Genomic DNA, 18837 nt, shown 5'->3' with positions numbered 1-18837 from the left:
GCTTTTTATATAAGCGGTGGCAGCAGCTATAGTATTAAGCCTGAACATTTGTTTTGTTTTTTCAGACTCGCTGCCTCTCTATAATGCATTTAGCTACTTTCATTTGCAATGTTGATGCAACACCACTTTGGGCCTTCACTAATGTAACCACTGTTATTTTTACACCACCCTTTGCCCACGGCTCATATCTTATGTTGGGGTGTTTGAGTGCATATATGTGGAGGCTATATGTGTGCACATATGTCTTTGTGTTTGTAGTTGTGTATTGTGTGCATGTCTGCCTCCATCTCACCCATGTCTTAAAGTGTGTAGGCTTGTTGAGATCACACAGTATGGGCGGGAGTTCACCCATTTTCCTTGTCTTAAATTAGCCTTCTATCGTTCAATTTATCCCTCCACCTCCAAGCACACTCCCTCTTTTATTTGTTGTTGTGTTTGCTCTCTTACCTTCTTATTTTGATTTCTCACTTTAGTATTGCAGTGCTGTTTTCAGAAAATATTTATTTCCCTTGTTAATGTGTTGACATTCTTCTTATCTACAGTTTTTCATTGTTATTAATTCTTATGGCATGCCATGTCGACATTTTCTTTGTCAGTGCTCAGCAGAATTATGAATCCATACATTTAACCATGAGTGGCCACATTGGGAGTCTAAGTCAAACGGGATCCATTCAGGATCGCTGCCGCGGCACATTTTCAGTGTACCCTTTGACCGTTCTCATTCTTTGCGTCATTGCCTTCTCTCTCTGTTTAAAAAAAGCCACAAATGGAGAAAAGTTCACTCGCTTTTTCCCCCCCTCACAAATACACTCAATGGCATAAAGAACACAGAAAGGATTGAATCATCAGCCAGTCTGGATTCTTTTATGCTGACATGTCTATAGAAATATGGAAAAAGCAGGAAGCAACAGCATGAATAAGCTCTAACATGAAACCTTAAATACAGAACAATAATAGGAGGATTTCACTATTGATAAGGAGTATTGTACATGTCATCCTCTAATATAACAACAAGTTGAACACAGAAATAATTGACTGATATTCACAAGGGAGGTTTCTCACTGACCCAAAAACTGTATTAACATGTTCCTGCATGTAGTGACTTCCATTCTTTTCTTCAAAAGAAGAAGAAATGTGGCTTACACTGTTTTGCTGGTCCTAGTACCAGATGTACAAGTCTTGAATGGCATATGCAGGTTACTTTAAGACTGTACCTCATAGCTGTGTTTTTTTTGAAGAGGCATTCCAAACTTAGAGCTACACTAACACAAGGTAAAGGGTATGAATCTCTAACTGTCTTTCCTTCTCCCTTCCTCGACGCTCCAGGCTGTGAGTGCAGCCCTGAAGCCAGAGTACGATGTGCTGGTCCCACAGTGTCGTCCTCTGTCACCAGGAGAAATTTTGGGCTGCACCTCCCCTCGCTTGGACTGCCATGTCAATGCCATAATGTAAGAAACCTCCTGTCCTCCTGCCTCCCAGTTTCTCCCCAGGTCTTCCTTTCTTCCTGTTAATTAGCAGAGATATCAGGATAACCAAAGACGTCAGCCTTGACTCACCCAGACACCCCCTCCCCCTCTCGCTCCAGGTCCCATAATAACCCCTGCCATTGCCTTGCCCACCCATGTGACATAATCAGTATGACATCACACCAGTCACACCTGACATAGCTAGCTGCGACAACTGGCTGTGTCTGTGTGCTTCCGGTCAGGTTTCTCTTACATCAAGTCAATAACAGCCAGATGCTGATCCAGGACAGCAAGGCTAAAAATATCGTCACGATGTGCAAAGCATTGAATTGTGTACAGCCCGACAGACATGGCCACTTTTGGCTGTTTCGAACCAACCACAACACATCCAAACACTCGCCAACGTTCTATGTTTCAAAAGAAGTGTTTTCACAAGGTATGACACCTGCTGTGGCATATTCAGGGTGAAAAATTGATCAAATGTGCAACGTGTCTCCAATTGTCTGTACATTTGTTTCAGCTTGTCAGATTGCCTGTTCATTTCCTCTAAAGGGGAAAAAGCATAATGAAACATAGAATCCGAAAAGCTCCTCTGTGTCATCGACATAAACACTGTGCATGTGAGACTTGTCAAAGTGAGGCTTATCCTTCCGGTACTGCAGGGAGGAGAGTGCTCTGGCAGAATAACAGGTTCAGGCAACAAACACCTCCGCAACCACTTTGTGTGTATGCATCTCGTGCGGCTCTACAGCAGAGAGAATCCTATGCTTTGGTCTTTGGTGCACAGTGAGTGGAAGTATTTCCCCTGGTAAAATTAATAATATCTAGGTGTATCACCTGGCACGTCTGATCCGCACACATCTAGTGTTAGTCCATGTGATTCAAACCTCCCAGTGCATGAGATTAAAATGGCTTCGCAAGGACAAGCTTTGCTGTATGAATAAGCGAGGCCTTTTGGGAGACAAAAGCGCTGTGTGTCTTTCTTACATTGTGTCTTTGTGTGTGAAATAAGTGGAGGTGTAAGGGTTAGGGTGTCCTTCCCTTTCTAATCCAACGTGCATTGTCTTCGATGTGTGAGTGGGGGTTTGTAGTGGATGGGAGAGACACACGATAATGCTGCCTGAGAGTTTGTCTCTCTCTCTGTCTCTCTGTCTTCGCACACATGCAGACATGGTTGGTCATACTTCCTAAAGCGAGCCGGATCTCCCTTCTCTCAATTTTATTCATAAACCTAAATGAAAGAACTTTTATTAAGCTGTGAAATCTGTATCCAAAGCTTAATCACTGTGTAGTTTCCTTCTTATAAAAGCTTCCATTTACCTTAATGAACCTAATGAATTTCTGTAAAAGTGTCGACGGTATCCACTATCACCAAGAAAAGCAGCACAGAACAAGTTATTTTAAAGAGTGCATGGTTTTGTATATCACATTTTAATAGTACATTAAATTGATATGTAACACCAGGTTATAATCCATTAATTAAGTATAAGTCAGTATTCCAAAAAAGTGTATTTAACCTGAGCTTTGAGCTGCTTGAGCATTAGGAAGAAAAAAGTAGGAGTGTTTTAGTCTTTGAGGCCCATCTTGTTGCTTTAGAAATGGCTTGGTCTGTCCTTTATCTATGATGAAGAAAAGTATTTTTAATAGCTGCATTGAATGAAGCTATGATCAGTTTCTGCCTGCTGCCTCCACTCGATCAATATAACTACATAAAGATTTGAATGTGAAGATACGGTGTTGCATAACTCAAAGCATCACCATTACAGGGAGGGCATTTTACAAACAATCGAATCCAGATGGAAGGACGGTGGTGGTAGTGAGAGCTAACGTTGAGCACACCAGCCTGTTAAAGCTACACAGAGCTATCTGAAGACCTTGGGTGTTGCTAGAGAAAAGCAATGCAACAGAGGCATGTGCTTGACTTCATTTTGTATTGTCGTCAAGTGTGACACACACGCACAGTCAGACGTATGTACATGTGTGTTTTCACACACGCACAAAGGCCCTTAAAAACAAAGTCCTGGTATTTATCCAGTTTGCCTTCATGGGAAACCACCCACAGCACCCAAGCTGCTCTAAACACCGACCAATTAGTGGATTTAATGGCGTATCCTGTCTCAGTAGGCCTACTGAGAGTGTACAGTAATAAGAAGGGGCACCAATCTGAGCCCCCCTCACACTAACAGCAGGATTCTTCTCAGCCTGACCCTAAGAGGGGAGTTTATGTTTAAGGCTGTTTAGCCTGAGCTTGTGTTTTCAGGCACCTACGTGTCCCTGCGTACTTATAGTTTGTGAACTCTGCCTCGGCTCGTGCTCTGGTGAATCCCCAGCCCCAGACGCTGGGTTAATTGGAAGGGCTTGCATTCTCTGTAAACAGCATGCTCCAATTGTTGGGATCATGTTTCCAGACAGCAGATATGGGCAGACCCTCCACCCCAGCCTCAGGCCTTCTGCCTGGTAACACTTTGCTCTTCTGTTGAACAGGCTGCAAAGAGGAATGGATTTCAAAACAAAGCCATAGAAAAATCTGGTTGAAATCTTAGGAGAATAGTAGGCCAGTATGTATTATGGTTGCACATTGAATTGTATGGTTTCCTTTGCACAAATATCTTTTCTTCATGTCTTTGTTTTCCCTCTAACATTGAATTACATTGTATTTTGCTGTAGTTATCTGGGAGATGGAAGATTTCACCTGGAGTCGATCATGATCGCAAACCCAGACATCCCTGCCTACAGGTATTGTGAAACAAAATGACACCATTTGTTGTCGAATATTTTAGTTTCTGTGGGGAAATATTGACATCGGTCATCAACAAAATGTTAATTGTAGTGACTTAGCACAATTTTGGAGCAGCATACGTTGGTAAACTAAGGAGAAAAGTAAGCCATAATGCAAGTATAATAATGTGATGAACTATGAATTTGATTTAATTTTTCCTCAGAAAAAAATGTTCTTTGCACTTAAAAAGGTATATTATAATGCTATTCAGATTTTAAAAATCACTTGCCGTCGTGATCACTCACCGTACTGCAGTGTCATGATAACAGTTTGGGAGGATAAAGTTCTGTTTTGATGAGGTCTTGATTGGATGCAAAGTAAAATTGTGTCGTTATAGACATATGCACTGCTGCACAGATCACAGGTCTCTCTCATAAACAAGATTCTAATCTCAGGTGAACCCCTTGTACCGGAGAAAAAGAGATTAGATGCTGAGAAGTACCTTCATTTTTCCTAAGCTACACTAACTCGTGTCATTCTTGATGGCTTTTCATGATTGGATTTTTTCGTCTTTTTTTGCATGTCTGTCCTAAAGTTAGATCCTTGAACAATAGCTGCAAGTGTGTATAATATGGTTTATCGGTTTATTTTTTCTGTGTTTCCTTTTTCTGTGTGTGTTTTTACAAAGATATGACCCCTACAGTAAGGTCTTCTCCAGGGAGTACTATGACCACGAAGCCATGCGCGCTTTAAGGTTCCAGGCTATTGACAAGGCTCGATCCGCCCAGAGATGGGGCTTGATCATGGGCACACTGGGCCGACAAGGCAGCCCCAAAGTCATGGAGGTAAGAGTCTGCATCCTCACTTCACCCGTTTACATGTCCTAAGGCTGCTTGTGAAATGGCTTGTAATATTTAGCAGTGTGAATTTCTCTGTGGTTTGGTGACATTAAGTACTGATCGGACAAGTAGTCTTTACACTGGGAGCTTGTTATTTCACATTTACCATGATACAGCCATAGAGTCTTATCCTTGATCTGCTGTTGGCTGCATTGTAGTGTAAGTGGGGATTTTAAGTGCTCATATTATTCTCATTTTCCGTTCCATAATTGTATTGTGAGGTTATATCAGAATAGGTTTACACGGTGTTATTTTCAAAAAAACACCAAACATTTGTTGTACTGCACATTGCTGCAGCTCCTCTTATCACCCTGTGTGTTGAGCTCTAGGTTTTAGCTACCCAGTGAGGCATCTCACTTCTATTCCATCTTTGTTGGGAGTTGCGCATGTGCAGTAGCTAGGTTAGGACAACTAGCCAATCAGAAGCAGAGTATGAGGGCGTGCCACGCTAGCAGTTAGGCAAGCATTATAACGTGTGTTACAAAGTGACGCACCTTTGTCACGGAGGTAAAGACTGGACTACAATAGAGCTGTTTGGAGCAGTTGGTGGACAGTGTTTTCTGTTTGAGATGGTAAGTCCATTTGGGGTGGCTTTTTCACTTTGTAAACCCATAACGTGCACAAAAAAGATTTATAACACCATACAAGGTAAGGGAAAAGCCCAAAAGCATAATATGAGCACTTTAAGTTCATTTAGTGATTTGGCAGTGTCAATGAGGATTAATCATAAATTTATATTCAAAAGTAAACAATACTTTTTGTTACAGAAAATTGCTTTGTGTTTTTTATTTTTTTGCAAATTTCCCAATAATTCAAAAATGTTAATTGTCAAAAAAATCCTTAAACATATTCATGGTAGTGTTAATTTTGTCACCTATTTTTAATTTAGTCTTGTATCAAAGGTTCTTGTTAGTTTTAGTCGTATTTAGTCATTCACATATGTTTTTTTGTTGTTCAACATTTTAGTCTAGTTTTAGTCAAAACATTTTAGTCTTTTTTTTTAAATAAATTATTTCTGATGTGTTCCACATATCTGAAATATTGGTTAAATGTCACAATTACCTGACAAAATACACTTGTTGAATGATATTTGTTGAATGCAACTTTGTTAACTATTTCTGTTTTTTATATTGAGTCTCTTCCTTCATGCAATACAATCGTACACAGATACATGTTAGATAAGAGCCAGGCTCCTGGGCTCTACGGCACCTTGTTACACAGACACATGTTAGATAAGAGCCAGGGCTCCTGGGCTCTACAGCACCTTGTTACACAGACACATGTTAGATAAGAGCCAGGGCTCCTGGGCTCTACAGCACCTTGTTTTGTTGCCAACAGTTGCATACATATCTCCAGCTGGTCTGCAAGCTGTTTAAGAGTGACTTTGCCAGCACTCCTTTCTTTGCCCTGGGCCGGGGCACATCGCTACGCACTGTAGCGGCTTCTCCAGCAGGCTGAAATGGGCTGATTGAACAGCGGCGCTCCAAACGGGCTCTGCACTAGTTCAATGTCATGATAAAAATAGAGACGACTGTGGATGAAAATGAAGAGAGATTTTATCTTGGTTTTTATTTCACGAAAAACATTTTAGTCTCGTCTTTTTTCGTCAACAATAATGCCTGCTCATTAAGTCTTAGTCCGCGTTTTTGGACATTGGTGCAGTCTTGTCCTCGTCTCGGAAAAGAAAGCTGTTGACGAACATATTAAGTCTTGTCTCGCCTGACGAAATTGACACTAATTAATGGTTACTGTGTGTGTGTGTGGGTGGGTTTGTGGATATACGGTAATGCTGGTCCATTAGTGTGTTGAGTGAGAAACTCAGAGTCTTTGCAAGTATGAGCTATTATGCATTAGCATGCACACAAGTCTGTCTGATGGTAGCTATTGATCGAGCTCTCTGGTCACTCCTAACCACTGCTTCTCCTCCTGCTGCTTTCCTCTCCACTTCTTTTTTTCTTTCTCCTTTGTTTTGTATGACATCTCACATTTTCTGTATTGTTTTCTGCTTTGTCTTCGTCACATAATCATGTCAGGAATTAGTGTAGCTATTGCAGTATGCTGGAGTGCATTGACCTTTTAAATGTAAAAAGGTTCAAACCACTCCACACCTATCATACACTTTTAGGCTTAAATTGGTGCTCTGCTCCAATTTGTAAATATCCAGACTTGAAAGATGGAGTTAGCATTGATTGTATGTGAATGTCAACCAGAGAGTGAAAAGCAATATTTTCCACTGGCAGGAGAGGATGGATTAAAATGGGGATTTAAATAAAAAGACGGACCAGCTCTCCCATAGTGATCTTTTGAGATAAAGGAGTACAGTGTAAGATAACCCCTCCAGCATGGGGACAGAACTATCTCCGATAAGAGCACGGTTGTAGAAATGTCTCATAATACTCCCAAGGACAGTGGATATCAGCAACTTTCATACCTTTATCTCACCAAAGGAACATTTATGGGATTTCTTCACTTGGTTTGGCTGCCTTCTGAAGAACACCTCAGTGCAAATGCCCAACACTTCAAAGGCAGCGACACCAAGTGAGAAGAGTTCCTTGAACTGGCTACGCAATTTTATTTATTAATATGTTATATAAGCCTGGTGTCTGGGCGCATACCCAAGGGCCCCGATCCAGCTCAATCTGAGGAAGATGGGTCTGATCTGCAAGGCCTCACTATCTACCAGGGTGGATGCCTTCAGAAGCGTCTTGGAATCAGAGTCGCACATGCACTGGAATTCTGTGGGACTTTCATTACACTGCAATATTTAATATTTAACCATTTAATTTCATTATTACAGTGCTATATTTATGTATTATTAATACTTTACCACTTAATTTCATATACAGTGAACTCTTTAAGACTTAATCACTTTATCTCATTACTCTGCAATATTTAATGCTCAGGACTTTTGATACACCAAACTATATTTTTGCATAATGTGTATACAAACCCTTTATCTTTCTTACTATTTTATATATGTATGTATATAGTTGCTTTCAGGAACTGTGCACCACGTTCCCCCCCTATCTTTATTTTTTTTCTTCATCTTCTGCTCTTCTTAAATTTTTATATTTTTTATAATTTGTATTGACACTGTAAAGTGGTTGCTTCAATCTCGTTGCACAGGTACTGCACTTTGATTATTTCCCAGCATATTTGTGCTTATACAAAAAAATAAGTAGTTGACATAGAAAAATTGTTTCTACCATTTAGTCTAGTTGTGAACGGCACAGATCAAAGATTTTGGGCTGTGCTTTATTTGTAAAAAAAGTGTAGTAATGTGATCCGTGGTCAGGCGTCTGCACAGGGCGCACCTGGTGCATATTATTAGCGGAGCAAAGAGAGTTTGTGGGACGTGCTTCGTTGCGACAAGCGTTGCCTTGATCTACCGCCGCATGGTGCAATTTAGGGGTCATAAACTTCTTGATGAGCCCAAATGTGTTGAAACTTTTACTTGTAGAAAAAGGTCATATCTGCATTACTGTGAGGCACTGATTTTCTCTGACTGTTGACCACTTCTGCTTTAGTGCGTCACACACACAACTGCACAGTTCTGCACCACAAATCTTTCGGCCTGTAAATTAAAATTACAGAACTATAGAGCAATTATTTGCTAATTGCCGCTGGAAGTGAAGGGTTAGGGTTAAGGAATCTGAAGCATAAGTGCTTGATCTGAACTCCTGCCCTCTCCTAAAGTTTATGCTCTGGGTAGAGACTGAAAGAATAGGATTGTGGCTGCAAGTGCACAAACTGAGTTTTCTACACTGTGTGTTTGGGCACATAGTGACAGTCTGAAGAGATTGAAGAATAGTGGTTTGGGTATCTAATTCAGTGGAGGTGCTCTTGCCAGAGCCAACTGGAAGTAGATCCAGAGGAAGCCCTAGAATATGATGGAGAGATTACACGTCCCGCATGTAAGAATGACAAGGCTGAGGAGACAAATCTGTCTGCTGCCTTGGTTAACTTGCTTTCGGCACCCTGTAGACTTAACAAGCAGAAAATAGATGAATGGATATGTGAGCCTTCAGAGACCGAGAGCTTAAATAGTCTCTGTGCTGAGATTATAACCAGTAGAGAAAAAAACTCCTGGACAACCCTATTTTGCCTATTGGACTGGCAGTGTGGGTTCATGGGCTTTGTTTTTTTATTTTTTATTAACCATTATTTTACATAATAATCCCATTGAGATTCAGAATCTCTTTTACAAGGGAGTCCTGGCCAAGACAGCAACACAATAGTCCCATATTTAAAATATATAGGAAAAAACAGACAACCGAAAAAGACAGTTGGTAATTTAAGATTTTAACATTATCTCAACATAATCTCCAGCAGCGCCCAATAACAGCACATGTTATCCTAATTTTCAACTGTGCCATTGTTGGTAGGTAGTCTAATTTAAAATGGTTGTGCAATTTAAATGAGGGTACAAAGCTTTAAAGGCACTTTCACTGAAGAAAGTTTACATTTATGGGAAGATCATATGTGATTTGCCCATTCGGTGGTGACTTTAGTAGTCAGGAGAGAACATAAGTAAAGAGGCAGTATCCACAGAATGGCCTTTTAAAAGAAATAATGTACCAATACACACTTTACACAGTTAATGTTGAGTTTTGCAACCCTAGAGAGAATTGGGTTTTGATGTGTGGATTGCAAACATTTCAATTTGTCCTTTTATTGTACTTCTTTCTTTTCCTAGCATCTGGAGTCCAGGCTCCAGTCATTGGGCAAGTCCTTCACTCGAGTGCTCCTGTCCGAGATTTTCCCAGGCAAGCTGGATCTGATGCAAGATGTAGATGCGTGAGTATGAAAATGCACATACACGTAAACTAAAGCACACCCGCATTAGGACATGGGCTATTTATTGAACCAGAACTGCTTGGCGATGGCAGATGGAGTAAAATCAAAGGCCCATAGTCTCCAAGCCTTGCAGAAGCCAGTCATTTCAGTCAGTTCCCCCTGACGACACCTCGGATGCTTTTGCGCCATACCCCAATGCATGAAACATTGGAGGTTAGGATTATTCCTAAAGTGAAAAGCTCTTAGTCTTATTTTTGGTACTGCAAAGACTTGTGTATATCAGCCTCTTATAAAATGTATTTGGTAATTTTTCCTTGTCATGTTAAATGCCATCGCTTCCTGCAACCTTATAGTTGGGTTACTTTCATTGTCTTCCACACATCACTGAAAACACATCTTCCTTTGGCTCTTTTTCGTCATTTGCAGATTCTTAATCATTGTTGTCTCGTTGTTATACAAAACGGCTGATTTATATTTCACACCATGGACCCTGGCAGAGCTGTTGTGATCAACAGTAAGTAGTCACATAAAAGTTGCAGGCGAATACATTTGAAATGTATTCTGTACGCATCATTGCGCACATATCTGGGGATTCAGCATAATTTGCAAGTGCTATAACCAGGAGCAGACAATTCTAGTTTCCTATAGTTGTCATTGCTTCATAAACTTTGTTTGAAAGCTTAAATAATTGCCATTCATGTCTTAGTGAGGTTCCATAGGTTGGCCTTTGTAGCGAAAGCTAATATTCAAGCGCAACACAAAATGTCCTCAGCTTTGATACACGTCATAGAAAGAGGAATTTCTACTTAAATAACCTATTAAACTTGACTCTGTACTTTTGTGCAAGCAATAATAAAAACTAGAAATGTATATTAGTATTGCCCTTGCTTTTCTTTAACCTTCAGGTTCCAAATTCTGTTAATTTTTAGCATCAACCCTTAGTTTAAAAATATGTTGAGTTGCTGAACCCAAGGACACTGTAAAGCCATCACACATAATCAAAACTTACTCATTCCCTTACATACTATAAAAATGATTGCATTCTTGATGTTTTTTTTTATCTTGATCCTAATAAAACACAATAATCAGAGTGGCAGGTTCTGAACTAATCTCTGCCATTTGAGGCTGTAATCCACCCCACTCATTACAGTCTTCAAAGAAATTAACTCTGAAAGTTTCTTTAATGAAATACAAAAAATGAAGAAGTGCTCAAACGCCTCTCTAGTTTATCTAGCGTCTAGACTTCTAGGCTTACTAGACAATGGAGCTATCAATCTTCCTCTATAATACCATTTGAAATTTCATTTAGTTATTTTTTTAAATTTTCAAATAATATTCTAATATTTAATGCTCAAATGCAGCCTGTTAATAATATGTACCACACTATTGTCAATGCCACTTTAAGCATGTGGTTGTTGTTACATGTTCTGTCCTCTAGAGGGACTTCTAACATTAGCCAGGCCTTGAAGGGGACCTACGTCGTTGCATTTCTTGCACGCATCATTGTTTTTACTTTCGTTTTACGACCAGGAACACCCAGCGACAAGCCCGATTCAGCAGAGAAATCTGTGATAAAACATTATCTAACAGGTGTATTGAAGTGGCTCTGTTGTCTAACGGTGCTCAGTTAGCACAGGGACATCATGTTGGAAAGCACTGCCGAAATGATTTCTAATAAACTAAGTAACGGTCAAAATAGTGTTAGCCACGATGTTAACGCACTGACAAGTAAGCCAAACGCTGCTGTCACTAATGTTTTTGTGATTTATGAGCAACCTGTTCCCTTCAGATTGTCACGTTACTGAGAATACAGCTGTTAGAAGGTAATAAATGATTTTGATGCTAACTCTCACAGCTGATATAAACTTTAGCTGTCTCCATGAGACCATGAAGCCGTGGCAAAAGCATTATATTTTTGCATGCGGGTAGTTCAAGGTGAGAAGAGGAAGATTAGTCAACATATTTAATAAAAGAAAATCACATTTGAATAATAATTTCAGCATTTGAAAAGTGTTCGGAATTCTTTCGGAATTTGTTTCAACTGCCCTAACACACACACATGCTCCTCACACTCCCTCAGATTGGCCTCTCACTGTAGAGTAATGAGAAGTGCGATGTGTGAGGGAGGAGTGGGTGAGAGGACAGAAGGTCTAAGAGAGATTGAGAGTGAGTTGGAGAGAGAGATGCAGAGGTAACTGCGGAGGCTGTCTTTGAATGCGAGTGATCGCAGTAAAAGCAATTTTGTTTTCTTTGTTTTTTGGCTCTCCTCTTTAGACTGAGGTATGAGTCCTTGTCCTAAATTATGTAAGTCAGGCACGATTCACCCGACCAAATCCAACCCCCAATACAGACAATAGCTTTTCGACAAGGTCCGTTATTAGCATTTATGATTTGAAAGTCCACAAAACAAAAATGCTGAAATACAAAATTAAGGCCCATAAATGTGTGTACTGTACATCAGATAGAACTATGTCATATACTCGTATACCCAGTTGCCAGTTAAGTAGCTACACCTATAGAATTTGAAGTAGAGGAGACCTCCTAGTGCAGCTCTCCCTCTCCTCTCTCTGTCCATCCCCTTCCATCAGACGAACACTATGCACCATCTTCACACAGTAACCTTTATGTCTGCTAGTCATTCATTACACTCAGATGCCGTTACACAGCAAACTATATGGCCGTCCTGTTTTCTTTTAGAGCCCTTCGAGATGACATATTGGGATTCATAGGACTGTACATGAACTTGAATTAGCCACAACTGTGAGTCTTTGGCGGTTGTTAGCTGCAGGCTAAACTACCGGCTCGTCTGCCATGTTTCTCTTGCACCGCCTCCGGCGTCTCCTCATTAGTGATGTGCTATACAGCAATTTTTGGCATACCAAGTAAATACAGTGCCAGTATCGCCGATACAATACTTAGGTGGATACATCGTCATAATGCTAAATTTGAATGACTTTGACCATTTAACCCTCATGTTGTCCTCAGGTCAAATTGACCCGTTTTCATATATAAGGTTTCTTTTTAACTACCCAATATACCATGATTGATTCTACACTACGCTCTTCGGCAAGTACACTTCTCAACTTTCATTCATTTTGGGCAACTTAGTCAATTTTATTGGATTAGAAAACAACATTAAAGTGTTTTTTAAATAGTATTGAGTTAAAGTTGACATATTCCAGTCTGTGATTATCCATCAACATCCATTCCTTTAATTTTAGTCCTAATGATTCCTAATTTCTGCTTTTCTAACTCAACATTAGGTATAATTTTTTATAAATGAGGTTTATTGACCATAAATTCCAAAAAGAACTGTTAACTAGTTAATAAGTTAGCGTTATGTAGTGTTGAAAACATCCAAAAAATGACAAACATTGGAAAGAAAACGTCAAAAGTGTTGAACAAAGGGACAAAAACATAAGAAAAAGTTAAAAACATGTGTTGATTTTCAATTTGGATGCGAAGACAACACAAGATGTAAGGTTTTTTGTGATTGAACCTTTGGATTACTAAGTTAAAACCCATGACAGAATGTTCATATTCTTACATAAATCTGTTGTTACCACACTATCTTACAGCCTTTTTTAGAGAATATACAGCTTGCAGCTGTTTAATTTTCAGCCTGAAAAGATAGCCACACAGCGCTCCTCTTCCTCTCTTCTGTCTCTAGCTATGTTTCCATTCACACGTTTTATCCGAATTAAGTTCCTCAAAATAAAATTCCTCATGGAAACAGTCAAATTAGATGGAATGTCATGAATATCGACTCAAAGGAATCATCTTAATCGCTATACAGCTAATGCGATAAATGCTGATGGAAACGTTGTTTGAATAATGAATTGCGATTAAGTTTTAGGTCATTTTATGTTTGAAACCCACAAACGAAGAATTCGTAGTTTATTACCGCCCAGTATTTCCGCTCTGTCTGCACACAGGGCGGGCGCCAACAAAGACAGATAGAAGTGGACGGACGAGGAGGCAAGAGACTTTCTGAATTTAATTTATCAGGAACTTGTGAAGGAAATGGCCGACAATAGCAATGTGTTGATAGCGTTGGGGTCCATCAGCTGGCACATAAGCACTATTACAACTTCTCCAATATTGATCATTTGTTGGTAGAAGGCGCGATCCATTTTGTCTAAAAAACCTTGTTTGCAAACGTTTGCTTGAATGTTGTGCAATTCAGTGCAAAAATAATGGGAACACCTTAAAATATCTAAAATCGAGTGATATACCAATTTCATCGCAAAACAGCATGTGACGTCATTACCACCGGTTTTTATTGGCTTTAAAGCCGTTGGATGGAAACACACTTTCACCAGCTTTAGTCGCACGATTATTTTATCAAACTTCAGATAAATTGATTGACAAGTGGATGGAAACTTCTGTCCTGCTTGTGATAGGAGGGATCTATCCAAATATTGTTAATATCAGTACAAACGTTGATATTGATCAGTACCAGTGTAATAAGATCAATACTTTAGTTTTAGTTTCAGTTTTTATTATGTACCGCTGCAGTTTCATCAAAGAGGCGACCCTGCTGTTTGTGCCTAGGTAAGTGTTACAGCGCGGAGCAGGCACACTTTCATGACAGTCAGGTCTTTTATCTAATACTTTATCCTTAAATTAGCTCTAGCCCTGAGCCTTTGGCTACGGTTAGCAGAACTTTCATTTGCAGAAGGACTAGGAAAGTCTCCCGTCATGGACTGGGATTTGTTAAGCTTGAAAACGGAGCCAAGAAGAGATGCTGAAGTACAGTTTTCTCTCACACCACTTAAATTACAATTGATTTTTACCTAATAACGCCATAAATGAAAACCTAATAGAGCCTGACCGATAAAGGATTTTTAAGGCCGATACAGTACAAATATTTAATTATTATTAAATGTGATATATCGGCTAACATATATTAAAAAAAAAAAAAAAATCCAGAGACGGTTTACAAAACGCAAACAGATTACCCTAACATTAGTTAGTTGTAGTTCTCACTAAAATAACATGATCATTTGTTTTATTGTCACAACAGAACAGAGGAACATCAAAATATAATAAAGTTCTGATTAATAAAATGTATAAAAATACAAACTCAAGGTATGAAACTTAAAGTCCTTTTAACAAAACAAATAATCTGTGTTGCCAACAGGGACGTTGTAGAGCGCACTCTGGTGGACAGACTATGCAACTCCAACGCTCATAACATGGTTGACAGTCCGTTTTTCATTTTTAAATGTTCATTTATCAGAATCATTTATTTGTCATTATAAATGATTCTATGAAAGATTATTTAAAATAAAAAAAGAAGTCTTATATCGGCCGATAATATCGGCTCGCCAATATCGGTCAAGCTCTAACACTTATAATAGCTCAAGTAAGAGATGAAAATGAAAATTGAAGGTTCACGGACAACAATAGTATTCATTAAATTATAAGAGTGTTTATTCAGAGTCTGACTAACATAGAGTGGATCGCTATTTTATTTGATTTATTTTTCCCTTTAGTGTTTTCCCCTTATAGCTCAGAATAGTTTGTAAGAACACAGGTATGAGGCTACAATATACCTAACACACCACCAGGTGTATGAAGCTGTGTTGAAGGAGGAATAGCAGGGAAGGAAGAGGGTGATTGAGAGATAGATGGTGTGTGTTGGTAGAGGACACATTAGTGCTCAACACAAGCCAACACAGCACACTCTACAGAGCCCGCCCCCGGGCTTTCCCCGTCATTACACACTCATATAAACCGTGAGACACCATTAGCAGATGTTTTTAAGTGTATAATTAGGCTGTCCCCAAGCAGCTTTTAAACTATTGTACAGATTCTGTAACACCATACACTTATCTCAACACCATGTCTTCATCTCCCTGAATTTGAATTTTTGACCCCTTTTGAAATGAAGCAGTTTGTTCTAATTTAATTAAGTTTGCCGTTAAAGGTGACTATTTACCCTCCGTGCTGAAAGGTGGATTGTTCTGGCTTTCGGCGGTTCGTGACGGAGTATAATTGAAGCGAAGTCATGCAGGTGGAGGTCCGCCTAACAGTGTCGGGTTGTAATGGGCCACAGCAGGTGATGCAGCAAGGCCAGGGCTGGAGCTCACATTGCATAGCATACTAAAGGCCTGCAAGTCTTACCTTTTTATATCACAGCATAGTCTGCACCAGTCCTGCATACTGCTCCTCTAAACTCTGCATGAGTCTTGGTGTTGAAGGGTTCTACTTTCTACTAAGGTAAACAGATTCCGAAGAGACGAGGTTTCGATCAAAGTCACATTTATACTTTCTTTCTTTCAATTCCTCTTTGCTTGGGAATAAGTTGTGAAAAAAAGGCTCCTCTGCCACAGACAAAAGTCCACATTTTTTCTTTTTCTTTGCACCTTTTTCTCTCTCTCTCTCTCTTTGTTTCTCTGCACCCTAGAATGTGCTGTCTCTACTGAGCTGTCTAGTTTGAAGGCCAGACCAAGACTGGAAATACAATTTGAGCCGCATTCTGAGGGGCTATACCTGGCATTGCACTATGCATTTTAGGAAATTGCATTATATTTTCAGTCTCTGTGCTAATATTTAAAATATTAAAAAAATAAAGTCCCTTCTGGGTCCATGTGCCAATCCGCTATCTGCTCCTTAGGAGGGGTCCTTTCTGTCTTTCTATTCATGCTTTCTGTCTTACCCTACTCTATGCTAGCACCAGTGATTAAGTGAATGATAAAGTGCTTTCCCTCTTTTAACCACACCTAGTGGTATATACAGTGGGGTTCGAAAGTTTCACCCCCAGGTAAAAATTAGTATTAATGTGCATAAAGAAGCCAAGAAAAGATGGAAACATCTCCAAAAGGCATCAAATGACCGATTAGACATAATCGTATAATATCTCACCAAAAGTTCGATTTTATTGATTTGAATGCAAACTGCCAGAATCTTCCACTATAATTATATTAATCTTTCCTGTGTGTTTGGGCTGAGGCGGTTTTGATACATGTGCAGTGTTTGGCTACAGAAAGGGCTCGGGGATTTAACCCTTGTGTTGTCTTCCCGTCGACCATGCAACTTTTTGTTTTTCTGGGTTGAAATTTCAACCTTTTGTCGTTCTTTTTTCTACTCTTTTCTTAACGTTTTTTTCACTTTTTTGACTTTTTTAAATCAGGTTTTAATCAAATTTTAACACTTTTTAGTCACCTTTTCCAATGTTTTTTAAGGGTTTTTTTGTCCCTTTTTCAATTTTTTTGGGTCACTTTTTCAGCATTAAAAAAAGTTTTTGCTGATTTGTTTTTTTCTTCTGCTTTTTTCTAGTTTTTTTTAAACATTTGTCACTTTTTTCAACTTTCCTTTGTCATAGTTCCCTTATAGAAAGTTTTTTATAAACTGGTCAAATATGACCCGTGGACCACAGGATGGTTAAAGGTCATTTTTTTGATTCCACAACGCCAATTCAACTCAACAAACTTCGGTCTGAGGATTTGGTGAATGGTGCAAATATCTCTGTTTCAGCTGGCTCTGAAATTAGGAGGATGAATAAGAATACACACTTTGGAGGGGAGACTTTTTTTTTTTTTACTTTTATTTAAAAATGAGAAAATGTCATGCGGTTGCCCAAGGGGGTGGGGTGGAATATTTCTGTGACAGAAATCCGAGTGGAGCGAGAGTCATCGGTGCAATCAATTCTGCAGTTGAAAAATTGTGTGAAAGTTGGGAAATGAAGAAAAGACAGATGGGGATTTTGACGCAGTAGCGTACCCACAAAAGTACTCATGTGATTATTGCCAAACATTTTCTTTTCTTTCAAGCGTTTTCCATCTAAGCTGCTGTACTCGCCGATACTCCTATGCTTACATATCAAAACGTTGTGTATAAAAAATACTTTGGACATTTACCTAGAGCTAACGTTATCTCCTGGGCTGGATATAACTCATAACCGATATTTGTCAATATATCTGAGGAAAATCTAGATAGCATTGATCTGTGACAACCTAACCCCTGTAGCCCTCGCTGCATCTCTCCCTCTCTATTTACCCATTGTTCATTTTTCCCTACAGCTGTTTACATCTTCACCATCCTCATCCCCCTCTCATGCATTTTCCAAAGTAAACACTTCTCTCGCTGCCAATCTTCCTCCCCTCCTCTGCCTCTGTTCTCTCTTCTTGCTCGTGCCTTTTCAATCCCCCTCCCTGTTTTTGTCTTCATTACTCTTTCTCTTTATCGCTGTATATCTGTGTCCTTCTCTCTCTTTTTCTCCCCCCAAACCCCTCTCTATGTAGGCTACCTCCGGGGAGACCGGGCTTGTGCGTCTTTTTTATTCACACTCACCTAACCTCTTCCTTGTTTCTTTTGCTGCGTTTCTCCTCTTTTCACTTCAGTTTACTTCCCTCCCTGTTTTTTTTCTACCACCACACCACCTTCCTCCCTCTCTCTTTAACTAACTGGCTATGCATTCAGACTGGCAGTCTTTAGAGCTTTTGCCGAACAGGACAGACCTCTCCAATAGATGCTGGAGATCAGGTGGAGGGAGGCTCCCTGCACAACCCATTGCAATCACGTATCCACACAAGCAGCGTGCAGTCGCAGATGTGCCCTGCCTGTCTAATAGGATCCCGGTCTCTCCTCCTCTCTGACTGCTCCGGTTTTACACGCACATTTGAACTCACCTATGAATGTACATTATAAGCCCAAATTTGTATCTTCTCATCCCTACAGGTGGATCCAGATCGCTTGTCCGCGCCTCTCTATCGATTGGGGCACAGCCTTCTCTAAGCCGCTGCTGACTCCATATGAGGTAAACACCGTAGAGCTTCTCAGCAAGATCACAAGCTGTCACTACCTTATCAGAGGAGGCTCATGCACTGCACACACGCACACTGACCTTCCTGCCAGTACACAGACCCCCTAAGACAGGGCTATTCAATTAATTTGGAATTGGGGCCAGTTCATGAAACTGAGGCAAAATAAGGGGCCGGAGAATATGAGT

The 18837-nt window shown here is 39.8% G+C and overlaps 1 protein-coding gene across 1 annotated transcript in view; it reads left to right on the top strand.

Annotated features, from left to right (window-relative positions):
* Nucleotides 1-18837, top strand: part of dph1 (diphthamide biosynthesis 1) — a 72752-nt gene that overhangs the window by 48597 nt on the left and 5318 nt on the right. The window contains exons 6-10 of the mRNA XM_034866641.1: nt 1327-1448; nt 4134-4202; nt 4874-5030; nt 9781-9881; nt 18567-18645. Coding sequence (XP_034722532.1) covers nt 1327-1448; nt 4134-4202; nt 4874-5030; nt 9781-9881; nt 18567-18645 — 528 coding nt within the window. The remainder of the gene's footprint in view (nt 1-1326; nt 1449-4133; nt 4203-4873; nt 5031-9780; nt 9882-18566; nt 18646-18837) is intronic.

Source organism: Etheostoma cragini, chromosome 3 (genome assembly GCF_013103735.1).
Source record: "Etheostoma cragini isolate CJK2018 chromosome 3, CSU_Ecrag_1.0, whole genome shotgun sequence".
Classification (NCBI taxonomy): Eukaryota; Metazoa; Chordata; class Actinopteri; order Perciformes; family Percidae; genus Etheostoma; species Etheostoma cragini.
Note: the sequence above shows the minus strand (reverse complement) of the source record. Positions and strands in the feature narration are given on the sequence as shown.